Source organism: Xiphophorus couchianus, chromosome 7, assembly GCF_001444195.1.
Source record: "Xiphophorus couchianus chromosome 7, X_couchianus-1.0, whole genome shotgun sequence".
Taxonomy (NCBI): domain Eukaryota; kingdom Metazoa; phylum Chordata; class Actinopteri; order Cyprinodontiformes; family Poeciliidae; genus Xiphophorus; species Xiphophorus couchianus.
Genome location: NC_040234.1, coordinates 27608661 through 27629699, shown reverse-complemented (window position 1 = coordinate 27629699; position 21039 = coordinate 27608661). Strand labels below are relative to the sequence as shown.

The window sequence follows — 21039 nt, the reverse complement described above, 5'->3', positions numbered from 1 at the left end:
CCCGTTCTGTCCTCAGGATGAATTTCACCCCTTCATCGAGGCCCTCCTGCCCCATGTCCGTGCCTTCTCCTACACCTGGTTCAACCTGCAGGCCCGCAAGCGCAAGTACTTCAAGAAGCACGAGAAGAGGATGAGCAAGGACGAGGAGCGCGCCGTGAAGGACGAGCTGCTGGGCGAGAAGCCGGAGATCAAGCAGAAGTGGGCCTCGCGCCTGCTGGCCAAGCTCCGCAAGGACATCCGGCCGGAGTTCCGCGAGGACTTCGTGCTCACCATCACGGGCAAGAAGCCCCCCTGCTGCGTGCTGTCCAACCCTGACCAGAAGGGGAAGATCCGCCGCATCGACTGCCTCCGCCAGGCCGACAAGGTGTGGCGGCTGGACCTGGTGATGGTCATCCTGTTCAAGGGCAGCCCCCTGGAGAGCACGGACGGAGAGCGGCTGGTCAAGTCGCCCCAGTGCTCCAACCACGGCCTGTGCGTCCAGCCGCACCACATCGGGGTGACGGTAAAGGAGCTGGATCTCTACCTGGCCTACTTCGTCCACACACCAGGTATGTGTTACCGATATGTTACAGAGCCGGGGGTTTTTATTTTTGTCGAGAGCAGCCTTAGCAGACGCAGAGGTCAGGTTCGGATTTAGCCTCCCACTCTGGAATCTGTGCCAAATGGCCTCGATGCCAAGACAAATGCCACATCTAAATATTTAAAGGGACAGTGTGCGGACTACAGTTCCCCACACCGAAAGAAAATGTTAGCAAAAAAAAACAACAAACGTCTTCTTTGCTGAGAGTTGTTTCTTTTTGCTTTAAAGCGTTTCCGACAGTTTTGAAAGTCCGGGCTTAGAATCTGTGTTTGCTAAGAGATATGTTTGCGTTGGTACATTTGTAGAAGCATTTGTGTGCAAATTTGACTAAATCCAAAGGTGCATGTTTTGCGGCGCCGTCGGTAAACAAAAGCATCTGCAAGCGGGTTTATCCCCGGCGAGCGCGCGCACGGTTCCGCGTGCGTGCACGTGAGAGGCAGTTTGTCATGTGTCTGTAATCCCTTTCCAACGGGAGAATGGTGTTTGCTTGCTTGTGTGCGTGCGTGTGTGTGCGTGCGTGCGTGTGTGTGTGTGTGTGTGGTGGTCTGGAGAGTGCAGTGACAGCTGGCCCAGTCCCAGGTAGTTTAGGAGGCAGCCAGTCTGCAGCGCCCCCGACCCCATCCCCGATCACCTCAGCCTATCGGCACTCTCTGCATAAACACACACACACACACACATTTGCGCACCCCTGCACCCCGCGCACTAACACCCGGATGCTCCGCGCGCTACTCTCCGGATCGTACAGATCAAAGACTTCTCGTTGTTTACGCATTTTATTTTTCCAGATCCATCCGGGAAGTCGAGCGAATATACAAACCAGCATGAAATAATTTAAATGAACACCGCACCACAGTTAATATTTTTCAATTTATTGTTTACATTTTTTGTTTTGATTTTTTTTTATACACACTACAAAACTGAACTAAAATTGTAAAGCCAAACCATAAAGACATGAAATGACATAAAAAACAATTGAATTGGCAACTGTAAAAAAAAAGAAATAAAATTACACGAGGTAACAGGATCAATTAATTATTAAAATAATTATCACATCTCAACTGAGCTGCTTTGTTTTTCCAAATGAAGCCAGTCTGTACTAGGGGTGGGAATTTATTGCATTGTTTAATATTTATCAGGAAACATTTCTTATTGCGATAGGAATTTTGATTCTCTGTTGTCTCGATAAATTTCAACTGATGTAAAAAAAACAAACTAACTGACAGTGTTATCGGAAATATGTAGTTTTTCTCAACTGTTCGACGAGAGCATCGATACAAATCAGTAAATTTGAACATATGATTAGATGCAGTCACTGTGTGCAGCTTAGTGATATAAATCACTCCTGTTTCTTAAATGGAGAAGCTGAAATGAGAATATTTTTCAAGAGCAGAATCCGTGTTTCTGGACACGCAGACAGCCATACAGTCGCCTCAAACAATATTAAAAAGTCATCTTTTTATTTATTTTATTGTCATCACAAAATATTGCGATAAAATTCTAAGCCCACATCGCCCACCACTAGCCTGAACCGGCTTTCTCTGAATTTAGAAGAAAAAGTATCCAATTGTCGGTACGTTGGCTGGCAGCTCCTCCGCTGCAGTCATCGCTCCACTCTAGCGTCGCTCCAGCTGTCGAGCAGAAGGTCAGGTGTGAATCCTCAACGTCGCGGCGCTGCTTTTATGGACGCCGGGAGGTTTTCATTCCTTCCCCCCCTGTTGGCGGGGAGGTGGGGAGCTTCCCGCCAGACCCGCGGCCTCCCTCCGACCCCAGGCTCCTTTCAGGCCGGCGCGTAACTCCGTTTGAGTTCGCGCTGCCTTTCTAAAGCGTCTCTTCCTGTTCCACAATGCACCGTGGCGAAGCGGCGCTCAGATCAGTACCGAGCGCAGCCTGGTGCCTCCTTCGAGGAAAGCCTTATTTATTTATTTTTTTCATTTAATTCCCACCCCCTCCTCTCCGTCTGTTCTGAGCCAGTATCCACTGGCTCCCAACAACACGCCAGCTCTCTTTACATTGTTACTTCTTCTGCACATAAATAAAGCGTCTCGCAAATGTCTTGTTCGGGTTCGAAACTTCAATCGCGAAGCGTATTTGCGCGTACGACCGGACCTGAACACGGTACCAGAGAGCAGGGTGTAAGTCGGGACTTAGCGAGCCGCAGAGTCTCAGAGGCTCGGCGGGGTTAAACAGAGTTTAAAGAGGACGGGTAGACAGTGGCTCCACTCTGACCTTTTGGGTGGCAGTGTTACAGTTTTATTCTTAGCTCTCCTTTCCAGGGTGTCTGACTGTGTTTGGCGGAAGCTGTCAGTTACCATGGGCCCAACGATTGGACCGCAGCCGCCTCACCTGCCGCTCTGCTCCTGTCCTCGTTTCTTTTTTTTTTTTTCCACCCGCTGAAGTCACTGTTGCCACCGATCAGAGGTCAGGAACAGATCAGGAGACACACTTCCTCTCCTGCCTCTGTCTCTGCTTTGTGCAGTTATAGATTTCAACGCCTTCTAGGAGGCTCAGGCTTGCACGAGATTTATGTGGTATGAGAGCCTTTGCTAGAAATGCCACGATATCGCGGTAGTCTATAAAGATTTACAACAAAAACTTACACCGTGATCTAAATGGAGCTAAAAGAGAAAATAAGTACTGGGGATGCACCGATTGCAGGTTTTCAAACACCAATATTTAAAAACCATGACCTGCCGATTCCAATTTTGGCCACTAATGATTCTTTTTTTTTTTTTTGACTGAAAAGTTGCTACGCATAGCGACAAAGTTGATAAATTGGTAACAATCTATCAACTTGGTTTGCTCTACCACGGCAGAGCAAAAGGGAACTGTGGATGATTTACAGACATTTGTGCATGTAGATAAAATTGGTAGATAATGCTGGTTTCTCGTGTATGAATTATTCGATCACACAAAGCGAAGATAATTTCCTCCAATTTATTGATGCAGTCCTTATAAACAGTTTCACTCTGACTATAGTGCATCTTTACCGTTCTAATTTCCATAACATAAACATCGTCTATGTTCAAGTTACGCTAAAGGGCAGAATATTCTACCTTTTTCGTTTTGTTCTTTATAAAGTAATCTGCCTACTGTGGTGATACAGTAGCTTTTAAACAGCATTACCTGGATGAAAGCATGTGTTTTTTCACACCATTATGGAGGTTTCGTCCTGTTAAAGGTTTATTTTTCCCTCTTCACTGTCACTGCATGCATTCTCAGTCAACGATACAATGCCAGCGATTCTCTGCTGTTTCTAAGTTCTTGCTTCCGTGACAAAAACGCTAACGTCAATCAAACAAGATTTTACAATTGTAGTGTTTCCATTAAATAAAAAAAAACAAAAAAAAACACAATTAAAGTCACACATGTGAACAAGGTCACAATTGGCTTGTTTCCATTTATTTTGTCAAACTGTGCAATTATATGGTAAATGGAAACGCAGCTACAGACTCAATGCAGTCTGGTGGGTTTCCTTAAAACTTTTTAACTTACTTTGAAGAATTAGCTGAACTTATTGCACTGTTTGATAACTAGTATTAATTGGAATGTATCTGTGATTGAATTGAAATTATTATATTTTTTTGTAAAGTACCTCGAGACGACATTTGTTGGAAATTAGTGCCATAGAAATAAACTGAACTGAACTGACGGTTTATTTTCTGCAAGCCCTTTTCAATTCGCCAAACCTCTGCGTTTGGCGAATTGAAGCCTCCTGACCAGCAGTGTGCAGCTACGGGGTTTGGGGAGACAGACCTGCACTACTCTGTGTTTTCTCCAAGACACAATGTGAAACGTTGGCGGGTTTTGAAGCCAAACTTCCTCTTAAACCTCCGTGGAACTCGTTGCAAATTAGCGTCAGGCCTGTTTTATTTCATCGAGTCTCCTAATAGTTCAGGTTTGTGGAGACGTACAGGGGATCAAGCCTGACATCATGTTGCCTTGGGTTCCCCCCCTTCGCTCCGTATTTGTCTGCACTGATAAAGCCGCACGGTTCCAGCATTAGTCATGTTTGGAGTGCGGTCCGCCTCATGCGGCTTTCATTACTTGGGATGGTGGGTGGGGGAGCTGCAAGGATGAAAAGCTGTTTCTGAGAGCCTCCGTGTTTGCTCTCGGCGCTGGAGACAGACGGGCCGCGTAGGTTGCCCGGGCCAGGTCCGAAAGCCAACCATGCGCGCCGTCTCTCCACGCGCTCATTTACCCGTCGGGGTGTCTTTGTGCGTGGTGCCGACATTACAAATGACCAAGGGAATCTCTTTTTAAAAGAGACAAACAAAGGGAGGGGACTTGGAAGCGGACAGCGAGACCGATAGACTTAGCGCCTTCTCGCGTCACGCTAATCCATCAAACGCATCTTATCGCCGTTGCCCAATATCCTGAGCTTCAAATGGAGATACCATTATCAGGTCTGTGGTTACATAATGAAAAAAAGATTTGAGGCTCTTTTTTCCCCCCCCACACGAAGCTCCCCGTGTTCCCTGGTTAAAACTAGAGAAGAAGAAAACAGAAATCAGCTCTGCGGAAGGTGCTTTTTTTGTTTTTCGTCCCCTGTGATTGTGCTGTGAAGAGCAGCGCTCCATATGTCCTCTACGTAGAGGCGCATGGAGGTCTCGCTCAGCCTCTGTTGGCTCTTTCTCAGAGTCCTCAGTTTCCTTCAGTTACGTGTGTGTGAGTGTGTAAGAAAAAAAAGACATGTATGGAGCTGAGATTCTGTGTGAATCGGTAAAAGGACTCGGTCGCTCCTCAGTCGGTTCCGCTGACCGTTCGTCCAGAACTATCCATCGCTCTCTGGATCCATGGGCTGATCTCGGGCTTGGGACCCGGCCAGCCTGCTTCTTATTCACTGTAATTATCCAGTTTAGTGACTAACGTTGAGGAAGAAAAGAAAAAACCCCATAAGACTAAAGCGACTGATTGAATTAGGTTGAATTTTCAAACAAAAGTCTCCGTTTCGGAAATTGAAAAATTCTTTGTAGCAGAAAGTGTTTGACGGAGGCAGATTTATTTCCTAATTTCACTGTACACTGACTTTTAATTATTTCTGCAATTAAGAATAATAATTAATTTTTTGTCTCTGTAGCAGCTCAACTAATTTAGCTTTTTAAACTAATCTGAAAGTATGAAACAAACGTATCTATTTAAGATGATTGCAGCTCAAAAGAGCAAATAAATGTGAATCAAAACTTTTCCTTCCCTCTTAAATTAGCAAGCCTGTCATTTTCTCTATCTATTCCCCTCTTCGTATTATTATTATCTTTTTTTTTTATTTTTTTTTTACTGTTTTAACACTGTTAAATCTCTCTGCAGCCGCTCCTCTGTACAGGCGCCAGGCCTGAAATCTGTCTGTCCGCTAAAAACATACGTACAGGAGGGGCGGCTTGGCTCTCCGAGCCGCCTGAGCCGAGGGGCAGAGAGCAGCAGGAGCGGAGAGGTGAGGTGAGCCGAGAAGGAGGGAAGAGGAACGGATTTAAAGAAAAAAAATTCTGTATTTATTAAAAAAAAAACTAAAAAAAATTCTGGGCGGTTTCCAGTGAGATCCCGACCGGCTTCGTTCCCGCGGTCTGGCGACGTGAACCCACGCAGCTGGCACACCGGAACGAGCCGGAGCCTTTATGTAGGCTTAAAAAAACAACAACAAAAAAACCCAACATCTGCATTTAAAGCAGACAATTAGACACAAATAAAAATCCTCTTTGATAAAAAGAACCAAAGTGAAACCTCTAATAAATGAATCTGTCGCTCTCATTTTCGGCTTCGCTTTATTTCGGTTCGCGTTCGGCCATCTTGAACGCCGCTCGTTTCTGTTGGGACGATGCTGAGCGCTGATATAAAGTAAAAAAGAAAAGCGTAGAATAAAGATAATGCAAAATGCCATGCAGGAAACAAAGACGGAGGGAGGGCACACATTCAGGCTAGCGGGGCTGCTTGGCAGCGCTTGGCACCCGGAGCTGCGGCTCTGTTTAGAAGGTGCCAGCTTTTCAAACCGACACACAGACCCTGCCAACTTCTCTTCTCCTCCTTTTCTCCCTCACTCATTTTCACATGTTCTTCCCCTCAACATCCTTGTTTTTCCTTTACGCTGCACGCGTCCTCTCGCGCTCCTGCGGGTGCCGCGGACCCCCTTCGGCGTCTCTTATATCCAGAACATGCACAGATATTTTCTTTCATATATATATATTCACCCAGACTGAATAAAAATGACTATCACGTTACCGTGATCCCTTTTCTTTTCCTTCCAAAGTCTTTTCCCAGCAAATTTTTAGCGGAGCGAATATTGTTACTCGCTGTGATGGTGGATCCAGGTCCAAAAAAACAAAATGGAGGATAAAGCACGGCTCCTCTCCAATCAGAGCAAAGAACGCTTCCACATGTGGATAAGAAACGTTCAACACAGCTAAGCGGGGTTCGGATTCGTTTCTCCCTGTTTTTTGGGGGGGGGTTTTTTTGTTTTTTTTTTACCTTGTTTTGACTTCGGCCAAACGGTTTCGGGAAACACTCGGTTTAATTCCGGGGGAATGCGAAGTGGACAAGGCGAGGACGCGCGGCGCTGTGAGTGACGGGAGAAAGCGTTAAACACTGGGCGTGGGGGTGGATGGAATTACCCAATAATGATCAGAAAATTAGAGCCATTATTAAGGGAGAGTAAACAGGCCTCTCTAAGTGTGAAAGGCCTCTATTCAGCCAGGACCTGGAGCAGGACTCCTTTTTTCCTTTCACGGATCCACCCACGGCCTCGAGAGCCCCGCCTTTTGTTCCCTGGAATAACAGCGCGAATATATGGGGGGCTGCCGAAGTGGGGGTCCCGCTTCTTCCCCCGTGTCATGAGCGCAGTATGAAATATGGCCCCTAACTGCACTTCACTAGCGTGACTCCCTACTTATTTCACCTGCAAACCAAGCTGGCTTTTTTTCCCCCCTCCTCACTTTCATTCACTCTAACTCGCCTAATTAGCTGTTTGATGTGCTTACATGAGATGCCGTCTCTCAGCTCGGAAACGCTGGCAGCGGGTTTTAAAGTGTTTCTGCGAGAGCACCTGGGCGTCCGTCGTTTTTTAAAAATTTTTTTCTTCTACTTCTTCCATTATCGGCACTTAAAGCGTTCCTTTTCTTCTCCGCATCCGGAGAGTCGGCAGTCGGGGTGTCGGTGGGGGGACGGGGGGGGGGTGCAAACTGGGTGCTAACGCGATGGCGCCGGCTTCCGTGCTCGTCGGCGCAAACGTCCTACTTAGCGGCAAACAAAAAAAGAAAACAAATAAAGTTGTCTCTGAGCAACTGAAACGGCAAAGAAACGAAGAGGGATTTACACTTCACAAGCCGGTCGAGGGAATAAAGAGGCTGCGTTTTTCTTTTTCTTCCTTCCTTTTTTCCCCCTTCGTCACATCCCACCCAAGCACTGACCTCCTTTTGGGACACAGCACCAATCTCTACAGTTTTTGTTTGTGGCTTTCATTTATTTTCATGACTGGTTTGACATTCTTTCCTAACATGTCATCACTAACTTGGTTTAGCAGGTGTCCCATCCTCTTTCTGGGTTGGACAGAAGCCCAGGATTATTTTGTAGCCTATCTGCACTTTAAACTTCTCTACAAGTTCCTCCCTAACTTGTCTACTTGGTTCCTTTGTGTCACAAAGCTGTTTATTCTCTAACAAACCTCAGAGTCGTTCATAGAAATTCACTAATAAGGTAACATTTTTTATTCAGGGGTGTCGGCAGGGCCGGATTCAGAAAGATAAGGGTTCCTGGGCTAGAGCCATGTCTGGTGCTCTCTCCAAAAAAGAAAAAAGGCTTTTATTTATGCAAATTATAGTACATTAATAGGTAGACCTGTAACTCGGCATGTTTAAGATGTGCCATGTGAGATGGCTCCATGTTGGTCTTGTGAAGATACACCAGAAGTTCACTATTTTTAAACAGTTGTGTATTCTTTACACTAACAGAAATGTGACAGTAGTAAAATACTATACTTCATACGAGGTTTATACAAGGTTCAATGTTTGTAAAACATGCATTCATTACAAAAACTCTCTAAATCTTTGGACGCCCCTTTTCCCCCCAAAACTCTGTATCCTGGGCTACTGCCCCTGTTGGCCCTTTCTAAACATTATCTGTCAGTGGAAAGAGACGGATGTCTTGTACGCTTCGGGTAAAAAATGACTTTCAAAGCTGACAGAGACTGACAATGCAGAAGTCTAACTGTAAAATTACAAAAACACAAAATCTTACCAAGCATCTTAATCTGGTTTTTAATCTGAAATAAGACAAACTAGTTTACGAGGAACTTTTCTGAAAGATAATGCAGCTCGTTTTGAGTCAATGACTGCTAAAAATTTCTGTTCCACTGACAGATCATAGGAAAAATCTGCAAGTGGACCTAGTCATTTTAATCTGTATTCAAGAATTATTGACTTAAAACAAGGTTCTAAATCTCGCAGAAAAGTTCCTTTTAAGTTAGTCTTATCTTATTTCACATGTACAAAGAGATTTTCACTAGAAACTAGTCAAAAGACTTTAATATTTTGTGTTTTTCCCAGTGCAGTTTTGACCTCTCCTTGTGTCCCATAAGGACATTCACCAGGACAGGTTAGTGTCCGCTTGGGAATAACAACACACACCAAATCCCCTCTTTTTTTCCCCACCCTGCCTGATTTTTTCCCCCTCCGTCCCCATTTCACTTGGACGGTTCTCATTCTCGCCGGCCGTCTGTTTTTAAATCCTTCTGCCAGTTTCATTTGTATTCTCTTTCGCAGCTTCAGGGCATGAATTTCGTAAGATGGTGGGGAAAATTCCCGCTCTTTTTTCACCCTTTTTCCCGATGAGTAAGAAACAAGGAGGAGGTTAGACAAAAAAGAAAAATAGTTTTTGAAATGACATGGTTTGGATTTTTCCTTACTTATCAGAAGGTTAAGGATGAAATGTTAACACTTGGATGAAGGTCTTTCTTTATGTACATTCAGAAGGTGCAAGTGAATGGCGTTTCCATGGCCACACTGCTTCCCCTCCTCCCCTTCTCGGTGCACCTTTCCTGGGATCCGTCCAAGGAGTGTCAGCCACTGGCCTGCTTGGCACAGTCGGCGGCCTTGCAGTGCTGGGCTGTTTCCGTGGCCACCGTGTGGCTCTGCCAGAGGAATCCACTCAGATCATTTTCACTCTATAGAGAGCATCCCCCGCATGCGAACAGATAACCCGACGCCTATACAGTCGAGTTAGACAGAGGCTGCAAAAGCAGCAGTCATCACACGCGATAAAGACGCTTTTCTTTATCCTTGGAGAGAAAGGGCAGATACAATGATACTCTGATGCTATGGTATTTCTGAACAACTTAAACACTTGTCGTTAGACGTTTATCAAGTGAGACGCGTAAAAATGTCACGGTAATTTTAGCACCAAAATGTTATTCGCACATTCCAGTGTGCTCGGCGTGGCCCAGCAGGTTTTTTTTTATTCCTCTAAGATGCTAGAAGTGGCTTCTGACATGGCGGCTCGGATAGAGTTTCCCTTCAGCAAGTAGAAAATACAGAGCTGCTTTAACCTTACGTTGGCTTAACCCCCTTCCACCTCCACGTTGGGATGTCCAGCTGGTATATGTCGAAATAATATCTGCGAATTGAACCTTTTTCTTTGTTTGGGTTCGTAAAAAATGTTACTATGCCGTAAACTACCGAAGTCGTAACTTTTCCCTTTCCTATTGTCAGTTTCGCCTCAATGTCGCGCTTCGTTAATCGTAAACCTAAAGTGGTTTGCATGTAGAGGGAGGATTTGGGCGCTCTCGAAATGCATAAATCAGGATTTTACACCAATTTGGGAAATATTTCCTGCTTAATGTGTGGTGATAAATTTTTACAGGAAAACATGCGTGCCTTTCCTCTGCCGGAGGGTCAATTACAGACAAATAAAAATGCTGTCTTTTATGAAGACAGATCTTTGTGGTCAGTTACTCTATCCAGCTTTTATGTATACATACATATCTAAATATCTATATTTATAAATACATATAAACTCCAAGTGCATGAAAATACTCTCCATTTAACCACATTTCATGCAGTTCGGCATAGCTGCAAAACTATTTACACCTCTTTGACTTTTAAGTATTTTCTCACATTAAAAAGTGCAAATCTCAATGTATTTTGGGGATTGTTTGCGTTACGCCAACTCAAAGCGAAACGTTATTTTGAAATGGGAGGAAAATGTTACATGGTTTTCAACATTTTTGCAAATAAAAAATAAAAACCAGTGTAGCTCAGTTATACATGGTGAATTGGCTTAAAATAATCTAAAGCTCATCATTTCTGCCAACTTTGAAGGTCAATGTATGTTGCGGCATATTTTTTAATCCCTTGAGCACACATTGATTGCCTCAAAACAGATTTGTGGATTTTCGCCTACTGCAGTTATCCAGTTATGCCATTAGGTGGCAAAGCCTACTGCAAGAGACAAGGAAAGCCATAAGAAGTTCATTATGCAAATCTCCTTACAACTTCAAAATGTTAACTTAGGATTCCTTCGTTGTGTCTCCATTAAACAAGATTTCTCACCAGAGCTTCTCAATGGCAGAAGAAACCATGAGACAACATCTTTTTGCCATTTATTATGGGTCATATTTAGATATATTTTGAAGTCAAAATTGCATCCCTCCTTATTCATTTTGAAAGTTTTATCCCACCAGAAACAAAAGAAAAACTACCAAGGCCTTTATTTTTACTCAGTCGCGTCGACGCCACAATCCTGAGTAGTGTCTGTTTGAAAAGGTTTGCTTGGATTGTCGGCCGGCGACTAAACGCTAAATGTATTGTACTGCAGAAACAATAATTAAGTTTTTTTTTGATGCGTCGATGTGCGTCGCAGTTTACTAAAACATAACCTTTTATGGGCAGTTACAGTGACTGCATAGATTTTAAGTGTAAAATAAAAAAATAAGTGTATCGCTGCAGTGGGAGGAGCTCCGACTCGGGGTATGGCCTTATGTGTGACTCCACACACATAAGGCCACATAAGGCAAATGTGTGGCAAATGTGTGTTTTTGGAGCACAGCGGAAGTGCTCCAAAAACAAAAGTTCCTGGAAATAAGTTTCTGAGTTTCAACATCAGAACATGCCTTTGAGCTGAGGTTCGTTTTCCAACAAGATAACGTTATCCCAAACTACAACTGAATGATTTAGATTACAGTATTACAATGTCCCAGTCAAAGTCAAGAGCAAAATCCCATTCATTCTGGCTGAATGGCAAACTATTTAAGAAAAGCTCAGTACCCACTGTATTGTCATAGTCTTAACGCCATTGGTGGGAAGCACATTTTCGTGTAGCCTGATTTTCACTTTTAAAAGATTAAGCTCAGATCCCCAGAGGCTCCGTAGCTCATAGAGGTGAAGTGTGTGAGGAACCCTTTCAAGTGTTTGCATATGCTCTCAAACGGAGTGCGTGCGGATCCTCAGTTGTGCAAGTAAAAACTGGGGTGAGTGACAACAAACGGGAACGTTAGAGAGCCCTCACCGGACGGGCCGAGCACCTGAGACCCCCCCTTCGCACCTGATGCCAAACACATAAAAAGGGGAAAGGATCCGCGGAATCACGTACACAACAATGTGACCCAGCTGGAGACTGGGCTCGAGACGGACTGGGAGGGTTTGGAAACAAACCAGACTCAACTGGGCCCGCGCTCACTGGTCTTCGACTGGGTGCAATCTGTCACCGCAGCGCTGGAAAGTCTTAAAGCCACACAATCTCCTGATAAATTCACCCAGAGGAAAGCAATCTGCAAATGACTCCAAGGTGCAGAGTATTAAAAATTCTGCTTATTAGTCAGGATTTGAACATCTCTTATATCACGGGGGCTGATCCGCTCTGTTATTGTCCCCTTTGTGCGGTTGCGTTTGATTGGTGTATTATTAGGCTGAGACCACCAGGTTTCTGAGCCCCCAACTGGAGTTTCCATTCGTCTGCTGCTTGGCTAAAATGTCGGGCGTTCCTCCAGAAAGCCAAACATACAGGAGAGCTCGCATTAAGGGCGAACGCAAAGAGAGCAATGATGCAGTCGCTGCCATCACTGCTGGGCATTCAGCAGAATGGCGATTCGGTTTATTTTCAAGAGCTGATGATCTGGAGATGACTTTTAAAGCAGAGGGCAAACAATTTAAGAGCAGTAAATCTGAAAAGAGGAGTGGGTGGATGCGGAGGGATCTTGCTTCTCGGTCTTCAGACAACAGTGAATAAGAGCAATCTGGCCTTGATTCTGCGGTTAGATTTCTATCTGCGGTTTTGGCCCTGGGAGCATCTCTGCTCCATTTTTTCCCCCTCCCTGTCTGCTCTTTTATTGTTGTTTCTGCTCCTTTCATTTGGGTTTACATTCCCCTCAGGCCGGGCCGTAAAACAGACCTTAACAAGATACGGCTCACACCAAATGGCATCGCAAGGAGTTCTGTTCACACCACTGAGACAAACACGAACACAAGTGTGGTTACTGTAAGGTCTGTTCAAGCTTTGCTCTGTCACATGAACTAAAGGGATTGGGGTTTGTTTGTTTCTTTTGGCATAGACACAAATGACACATCATCAAAAGCTTTTCCACTTTGAAGATGAGATTATGTTTTAAACATTAAGCTAAACATGTCTCCAGTAGGGACTATGATACAACTTTATTGCCTCTAGGCTTGGGAGAGAATTGCCTTTGCTACCATACACCTTGAACTTTTTCATATTTAACTCTAGAGGTCAGAAGTTTAGACGGTAGATTGTGATAACACAATAACTATTAGTCATGCACTCTAAAATTGTCTAGAAGAGGCTATGATGAAAAGAAAGAGAAGAAGAAACAAGGAAAGAAAGGAAGATTACACCAAAATGAACCTTTTTGAATCGTAAGCTAACAATGCACATAAATTGGAATACACCGTCCCTACAGTGAATTATGGTGGTAGATTTTCACAAATGGAAGAAAGACCAAAATAAAGTTACGATTAGCATTAACCCAGCCACAACCTTCACCCTGAGATTTCCAAAAGGCTGCCAACATTTCCAAATGTAGCATGATGCATAAGGGAGAGAAGTTAAAAGTCAAATGCCCCTTTTACTATTTTTATGAAACATCCTCAAGGTATAGATGGGACGAACTGACTTCTAGAGGCAGAAAATGTCATGCAGGAAATGATGTAAAACTTTCAAAAGTAGAAACCGAATTTCTGTTGTATCATCCAGAACGTGGATGTAATTCCATAGAAATATATTTTCCATTTAAAAAACGTGCTGCAACTTTTTTTCTTCTTTCTCCTTTTTCTGACTTAATTTTTAAAAACATCACTTACACTCAAAATAGCCAAGTCTTCTTCTAATAGTAAGCGCAAACGATGAGCATTGTCCTTTCACTTGTCAATCGGATTTGATTTCTGAGTCACTCAAGACTTTTGCCACGTATAAGCAAACCAATTCTGGTCGCCAGACAGTTTTTCTGTGCATCTTTCCCTTGCATACTGGGCAGTTGTATAATACAATCACCCTCTCTTATATAAACACAAAGATTTAGACCCTTTCATGCTCGTTAAGTGCAAGTAAAGCCAAGTAATCTACCTACACAGTGTCCTCTGTGTGGTGGTGCTTTTTGACTGAATCTTGCTCTACCAACTGCCTGATTATCAATTCACTTGTAGTGAAAATACTTATTGGTGTCCATCATAAAGGGGAATGCAGCCTTCTTTCTCTACAGCGATACCCTGGAAGTTATTTTGGGGAGCTCTTCAGGCTTTCCCAGGCCACACGAGAATGCAAGTTCTTCGTTTTCCTCATCGTTTCCTTCTTACCTGAACCACCTTAACTGGCTCCTCTCGATGCCAAGCGCAGTTGAGCTCCTCAATCATGTCTTTGACTGAGTCCACCCGGCAATGGATGAAGCTCAGCCACTTGAATCTGAGATTTCACTTCTCCCTTCAATCTCTTTACCCATTAAATCAAGAACTTCATTTTGACTCAACTCTTTCGTCACATGCTCCCAATCAGTCTATTTGTCTTCTGCTGTAGCCTTCCATCAATCCTGAACTGGATACCTGGATACAAGATACTTGAACTTCTTCACTCTAGGTAGAGACTGACCTGGAGAGTCTACCTTTATATGGTTGAGAACGGTGGCCTCAGACGTATGGGAAGTGATGGCCACTCATTGAAGCTACTTCACATTCAGTTGTGAAACACAGCAGAACCACATCGTCTGCATAAAACAAAGATGCAACCTTAAATTTCCAAAGCCAGACGATCACCTCTTCACGACAATGCCGTGGAGATTCAATACATGATCTTTACAGAAGCAGTACTGGTGACAAGATTCAGAAGAATAATCCTGGTTTTGTGGCAAGATTGTGGACACGGCTCTTGCTTCAGGGATTCAAGGCCGAATCAACTCTTAAAAGTCTCTCCTCCAACAATCACCACAAAATACCATAAGGCACACGAAACATATGGGATTGGGCAACTCCCTCATCAGTTCTAGGAGAGAAAATATCTGATCCGCTGTTTAACAGCCTTTACTAAAACCACACCGCTCTTCCTGAATCTGTGGTCTGACAGTCGTTCAGAGTTTCCTTTCCAACACCTAGAGCAACTACTCGAACTGGGGTTTGTCAATAATTTCATTGCCCGATCCCCTTTCCTAACAATTTGGACCACCGCTGCAATCTTCCAAATAATTTTGGACAATGGACTCTTTGTAGACTTTTACAAATAGGAACTAGTGTTCCACAGGTATTGTTTAGCCCTACAGTGAAAATAAATGGTGGTGAGTTTGAGTGTATTTGGGTTTGTACTTCAAAAAAGCTAAATTACCATTTCTGTACATCATCATCTGCCCGTCACGTAGGTTACCGTCACTGTTAACTGATGTTGATTTTTAGGGCTGCAACAGAATGCTGACGTACTTATTTTCGCTGTACCATGCCGGCACCATCATCCCTCTAAAGACGGATTTGAAACGTTACCCAAAACAGAACTGTGGTTCCCCTTAGCTTCTAGCCTCCATCCCATCTCTGTTTCATCGCTCCTTAGATGTGTGATGAGGAAATTCCAACATATTCTGTATCCTAATGAAAAACAAACAGAGCCAAATTACACACATTCTTCCCCATTAGTGATTCGGCTCAGTTTTTCTCTCTCTTTCCATCTACATGTGCTCTCAGCAGACTACCCTGGGTAGAGCTCAGAAATAAAATAGCTCCAAGCACAGAACTCATTTTGTGGTCAGCCCCCTTTTTTTCCCCTCATGTGTGTGAAAAAGAACCAGGCTTTCTCTCCCAGGCTCCGGACGTAACATGGTTCCACTCTTTTGGTCCAGGTTTGGCTTGGTTAACACTCCTTACATTGTGTAACACACAGAGGGGAAATTTACAGTGGATATAAAAAGTCTTGACACTCGTCTTAAAAATATCAGGCTTGACAATGTCAAGATAAATATATATTTTTTAAATGACAAACATTCAAATCTGTCATAGGTAAAATTATGAGAAATTACAAGGGATCAAAATGATCTTTTGTACAAAGGTATCAGTCAGAGGAAGGCTTTTAAAATCCCATCTGTGGTAATAGCAGTCATTAATTGGAGAAAATCAGTGGTGGGCAGTGCTAGCTAAAAAAGTTAGTTGTGTTAACTCTAAAGCACTAATCATAAGCATTAGGTCCACTAACTCTAAAGTGCAACACCAACACTGTATTTAGCAGAAGCTAAGGCTAAAGTGCTAACAAATTTTATCTGCCTTTGAAAGACTACAACTCTCAAGCAACAATTTAATTTTGACAATATACATGTTATATAATTCCCTTGTGCATTGTAGTTATGTCTGGAACTTGTTCTCTATTGTCTGTGTTTGATTTTGTTCCTTTATGTTTCTTCTTTGAAATCAAGTTTAAAAAGTTTTAAAGTTTGAAATTGCTGAGACAATTGAATCATGGGATGCACATCATTTTCCCCATGATTCTATTCGGAAAGTGTGATATTCTGGAACACTTAAAAAAAAATTATAATGAAAAAGGTTGATTAAAAAAAATCTCCTAATTCAGTACCAGAGCCTACTACGTATCTCAATAGTTAACAGAATACAGAAGTAATGGCGTCACTAAAAAGTCTTCACTAAAAAAAGAGAAAATTAGATAATTTCTCTTGAGATAACATTAACGCTCACAGGTGCTCCTAGCTAAGCATTCATCAAGTGTGGGGTTATTAGGAAGTGATTCTTGAACACTGCTCATGCATTTTACTCATGAGTCAAGTGGAATTCCACAGCAATGAGAAACATTTCTAAAGAGGCCTTTTACTGCATCCCCATTGGTTTCATTTAGCCTGCTTTTTATTTAGAAGATTAACCTGTTACTAACGTTAAGAGGAAAACATTACAGCGTAAATAGGGCCAGTGGCTATGCTAAAACCAGCTGTTAAGAAAGGCTAAAATTAGATTGAAGTTAGTAACAACTCTGAAATGCATTATTTTTGATTAAGCTAAACGACTCGTCAGCTAGCTAAACTCAATAATCTGTAAATGTCTAAGTAGATATTGAGTATTAAATATTAATCACAGATTTTTTTATTTGTGTTACATAATTCAGAAACTGCATCACATATATTCACACAGTAAAGGGCTGGACATGCATTGCTTCTTTTGCACTTGCCTCATCCATGCTAATTTTAACTCAATGGCAGATTAAGCAGCCGTTCTGGATGTAGAGCACAGTTTAAATTATAAGTGTGTAAAAATCTGGCGGTCAGATTTTAATATAATTTTGTAGAAACAATATGTATTTAATGAACTCATTAATTTAACAAATTAAAAAAGATGAAATGAATTAAAGGCTCTGCAAAATTTCAAAGCCTTTTGCTAGCTTGTGCTTGGCGTGTTGTTTTTCTTCTTTTTGTGTGAGCTGACTCCCTTCTCTCCTCTTCATTAGCGCCACCCTTTGAGAGGAAGTGTTATTGCTGCTATTTGCATAAACTCACAAAAATGAAGGCTGCATGTGGACGTCTGTAGTGAGTCCTATTAGGTTCAAATGGGTGGAAACTTAACAGCTTCCAGCTTCTAACAGGCTATTCTAGCATTTAGCTTTTCTAACCTTTTACTTAACTTTCAGTAATTTTTGCGTCATCCCTCAAGAAAAGCATCTATATAGCGTGATGCTATATAGATAGGACAGACAACATTTTTACATTACAGAAAGACTATTTGTCAAGTTGTCTTGTAAAAAACACAAACTAAAAAAAGCAAAAACGCTAACTTATGTGAGCTAGCTAGCTGGCCCGAATGCTAACTTACATTGTTAGACCAAAGATATAGACGTAGCTAGGAATTAGAGAACAAAATGGAGCGTTTGGCAAAAATGAAACCTATATAAAGGTATATTTAGATATACACATATATACAAAGACTACTAGCAGTGAATATATCCAATTTTAAGTGACCTGTGTCAAAAGCCCATCACTTAATGGTCATCTGCTAATAGCTATCCTAGTAATTTATGCCGTATTTATACAAATGCTTTGTGGGATACAGTATATGATGTACCAAGCTAGTGCGCATGCTGTGATAGCTATTACTCGGTTAACCAAGAAAAGGGCACACACACTCACACACGCACGCACACGCCCCCACAGGCACACATGCACAGTGCCCAGCCTGTCATCACAGATGCCTTGATGTGGTCACTGGGTGGCACTGAGGCCTCCTATTATTGTTGTTTTATGACAACTTTCACTCTCTCCCCCTTTGGTTTTCCCTCCCTCCGCTGGTCTTGTTTAGCCCGCCTTTCTGCCTCTATCCCTCCGTTTTTCATCTCCAAAACCCACATGTATTCCTCTGGCTGTTGCAATGGGATGCCTGTTTGTTTTAGGAGCGTAAACCGTTTTGGCACACGTCCACCGGGGCCAAAGGGCGGCGATGGGAATATTTGCAGTCGAGGTGGCGGGGACGGCGGACGCTTCGGCCCCCTAACTGCAAAGTTTTGAATTTCACTGTTTCAAAACTTTGCAGTTTGTAGTCAGTTTTCCCAACATTATTTATTTATTTCTTTTGAATGAAGGTTTTGGTTTTTCCTGTCACATAGTCTTTGCATACATATTCTAAAAGCCTATCTCTGGGTTAATTTGTCATTTACTAACATGTCTTCATTTTTACCTCTAAACCCCTCTTCCCTCCATCTGCCACTTTCCTGTTTTACTTTCATAATTGACAATCTCCTGATTTGTTTAACCGTCGGTTGTACCGTAATTTATTATTCTACTGACTCAGGTTGAGTAAGCTAAAGTGATTAAGCATCCAGCATGTCTTGTCAGGCAGGAGGCTGCTTTATGGGGCCCTCTCCTGTCACAGAGACATCTCTGTTAGAGTGAAATTGAAACATTTACGTTTGCGAATGTTTAGGAAATCAACGCTGTGTTTACACGAGAAACTGATTCGAGGTGACAGAGTCCCATAATTCCGCAGAAAAAAATTTAAATACTTTCCACACTGACTGAATCAAGATTGTGTGTGTGTGTGTGTGTATATATATACACTCTGCCACACTTGCACACAAAGCAAACACACATACAGTCAGAGCGTCTTGCCTGTCTGCACCTTAATTAACGAGGTCTTTAGGGGTTTAGGGCCTGCAGCGGTGTTGGGTAAATGAGTGAAGCGAGTCACCTCGGGACAGCAACAAGTAAATCCTGTTTAGATCAGCCCCAAGGTGCCACTTGTTCCCTAATTTGGCTCTGAACACACTCTTTCCTCCCCTCTCTCACCTTAATCACCCCGGCACCTCGCTGTAATCTGAGTGTGCACCCGCTCCCCGTTTTGGGACCGGCTACATCCCGCCTTTATCTCAGAATGCTGCTTATCGCATATGTGGCTCCATAAGAAATACATTTTTCTCAAACACCGTCACAAATTCCCAACTGGACTTAGATCTGGGCTTGGACTGGACCGTTCTACGGACCCATTCATTAAATTAGAATATTATTGAAAACTCCATTTATTTTAGTAACTTTATCACTAAGTGAAAGCTCATTGTATAGATCAGGGGTTCTCAAACTTTTTTCAGTGATGTACCCCCTTGAAAATATATTTTTAGTCAAGTACCCCCTGACACGGGCAAAACATTTTTGGAATAAAAAAGAGGTACAGTGCTGTAAATACCTTGTAAATACTGAATATAAAATTCAGTGCATGAACACACATTTATATTTTATTGAACTTTTTACAAAATAATTTTTCCCAAGACTTATTATGAGGAGCCTACTGATTTTTTACAGATATTTTGAAAAGCTTCACGTACCCCCTGCAGTACCTCCACGTACCCCCAGGGGTACGTGTACCCCCATTTGAGAACCACTGGTATAGATAACGACACACACATGGATGTTTGAAAGCGTTCGTTTCTGTTATATGGAATGATTTTTCCACTTACAATTAATGAAAACATTTTAAATTTGAATATTACACCAGGCTACTAAAATAACTATTTTTTAAAACAGAAATGAGGGCCTAATGAAAAGTATGTTTAATATATAGGGCTCTCATGGTAAGAAATGTTGCTGGATGACAAATTGTCCCAGAAGTTAAGATAAACAATAATATATTGTCACCTTCCTAAAATAACACCCTTAGTATATTTTTCCAAAAGTGATTAAAGAAAACATCACCTTTAATCAATTAATTAATTTATTTATTTATTTGGCCCTGCGACAGACTGGCGACCTGTCCAGGGTGTACCCCGCCTCTCGCCCGGAACGTAGCTGGAGATGGGCACCAGCAACCCTCCCGACCCCATTAGGGACAAGGGTGAACAGCAAATGGATGGATGGATGGATTTATTTATTTGGCAAAAGATAGTTTAGATTTTAAAAAATCTTTTTTGGCAAAAAATTACTTAAACCTTTTATTTTAGGAAAATGACGATATGTGAGCCATTCAGTCACTTTCTTAAACTTTGTTAGCATTTAGTATAAAATTCATAATATTTTTCACATTACATAACAAAATGGGAAAACACTGAAGGGGAAATGAATATGTTCAAGCAATATCTGTACAAATGTGGGTTAAATGAAAAAGTCTTTTTCTGTATCAATCAGCACAGGTCTGTAATTAGCACCTCTAATCTTGTTAGGGCTGCTAATTTCATTTTCAGTGCTAAACCCATGACCAGCCTGGCTAACGTTACGTTGTAGTGAAAGATACTGCTGTCCAGAACCCTGCTGCCTTCGACCTGCTCCTCCTTTTAAATCTTGGTTGGAGAACTCCTGGACTAAAAGTCAGCCTTAATGTCAGCTGGATAGCGTCTCGTTTCTGAAACTGCATTTCTAAGAAACAAAGCGGCTACCAAGAAAAGCTGGTTAAAATGTCTTCCACTTCAGACTACAGCAGACTTTTTATTTTTTTATTTTTTTTCCCCAAAGAGGCAGATGTCAGTGATCAGAACATTTACAGGAATATTCGCCGCATATGTCTGTGTGGCTGTGGGAGCTG

The 21039-nt window shown here is 42.5% G+C and overlaps 1 protein-coding gene across 17 annotated transcripts in view; it reads left to right on the top strand.

Moving 5' to 3' along the window:
- Positions 1 to 21039, top strand: part of nfixb (nuclear factor I/Xb) — a 193754-nt gene that overhangs the window by 61767 nt on the left and 110948 nt on the right. For all 17 annotated transcript variants that reach the window (XM_028022664.1, XM_028022669.1, XM_028022658.1 and 14 more), the window contains one exon: positions 17 to 548. In XM_028022664.1, the coding sequence (XP_027878465.1) occupies positions 17 to 548 (532 nt within the window). The remainder of the gene's footprint in view (positions 1 to 16; positions 549 to 21039) is intronic.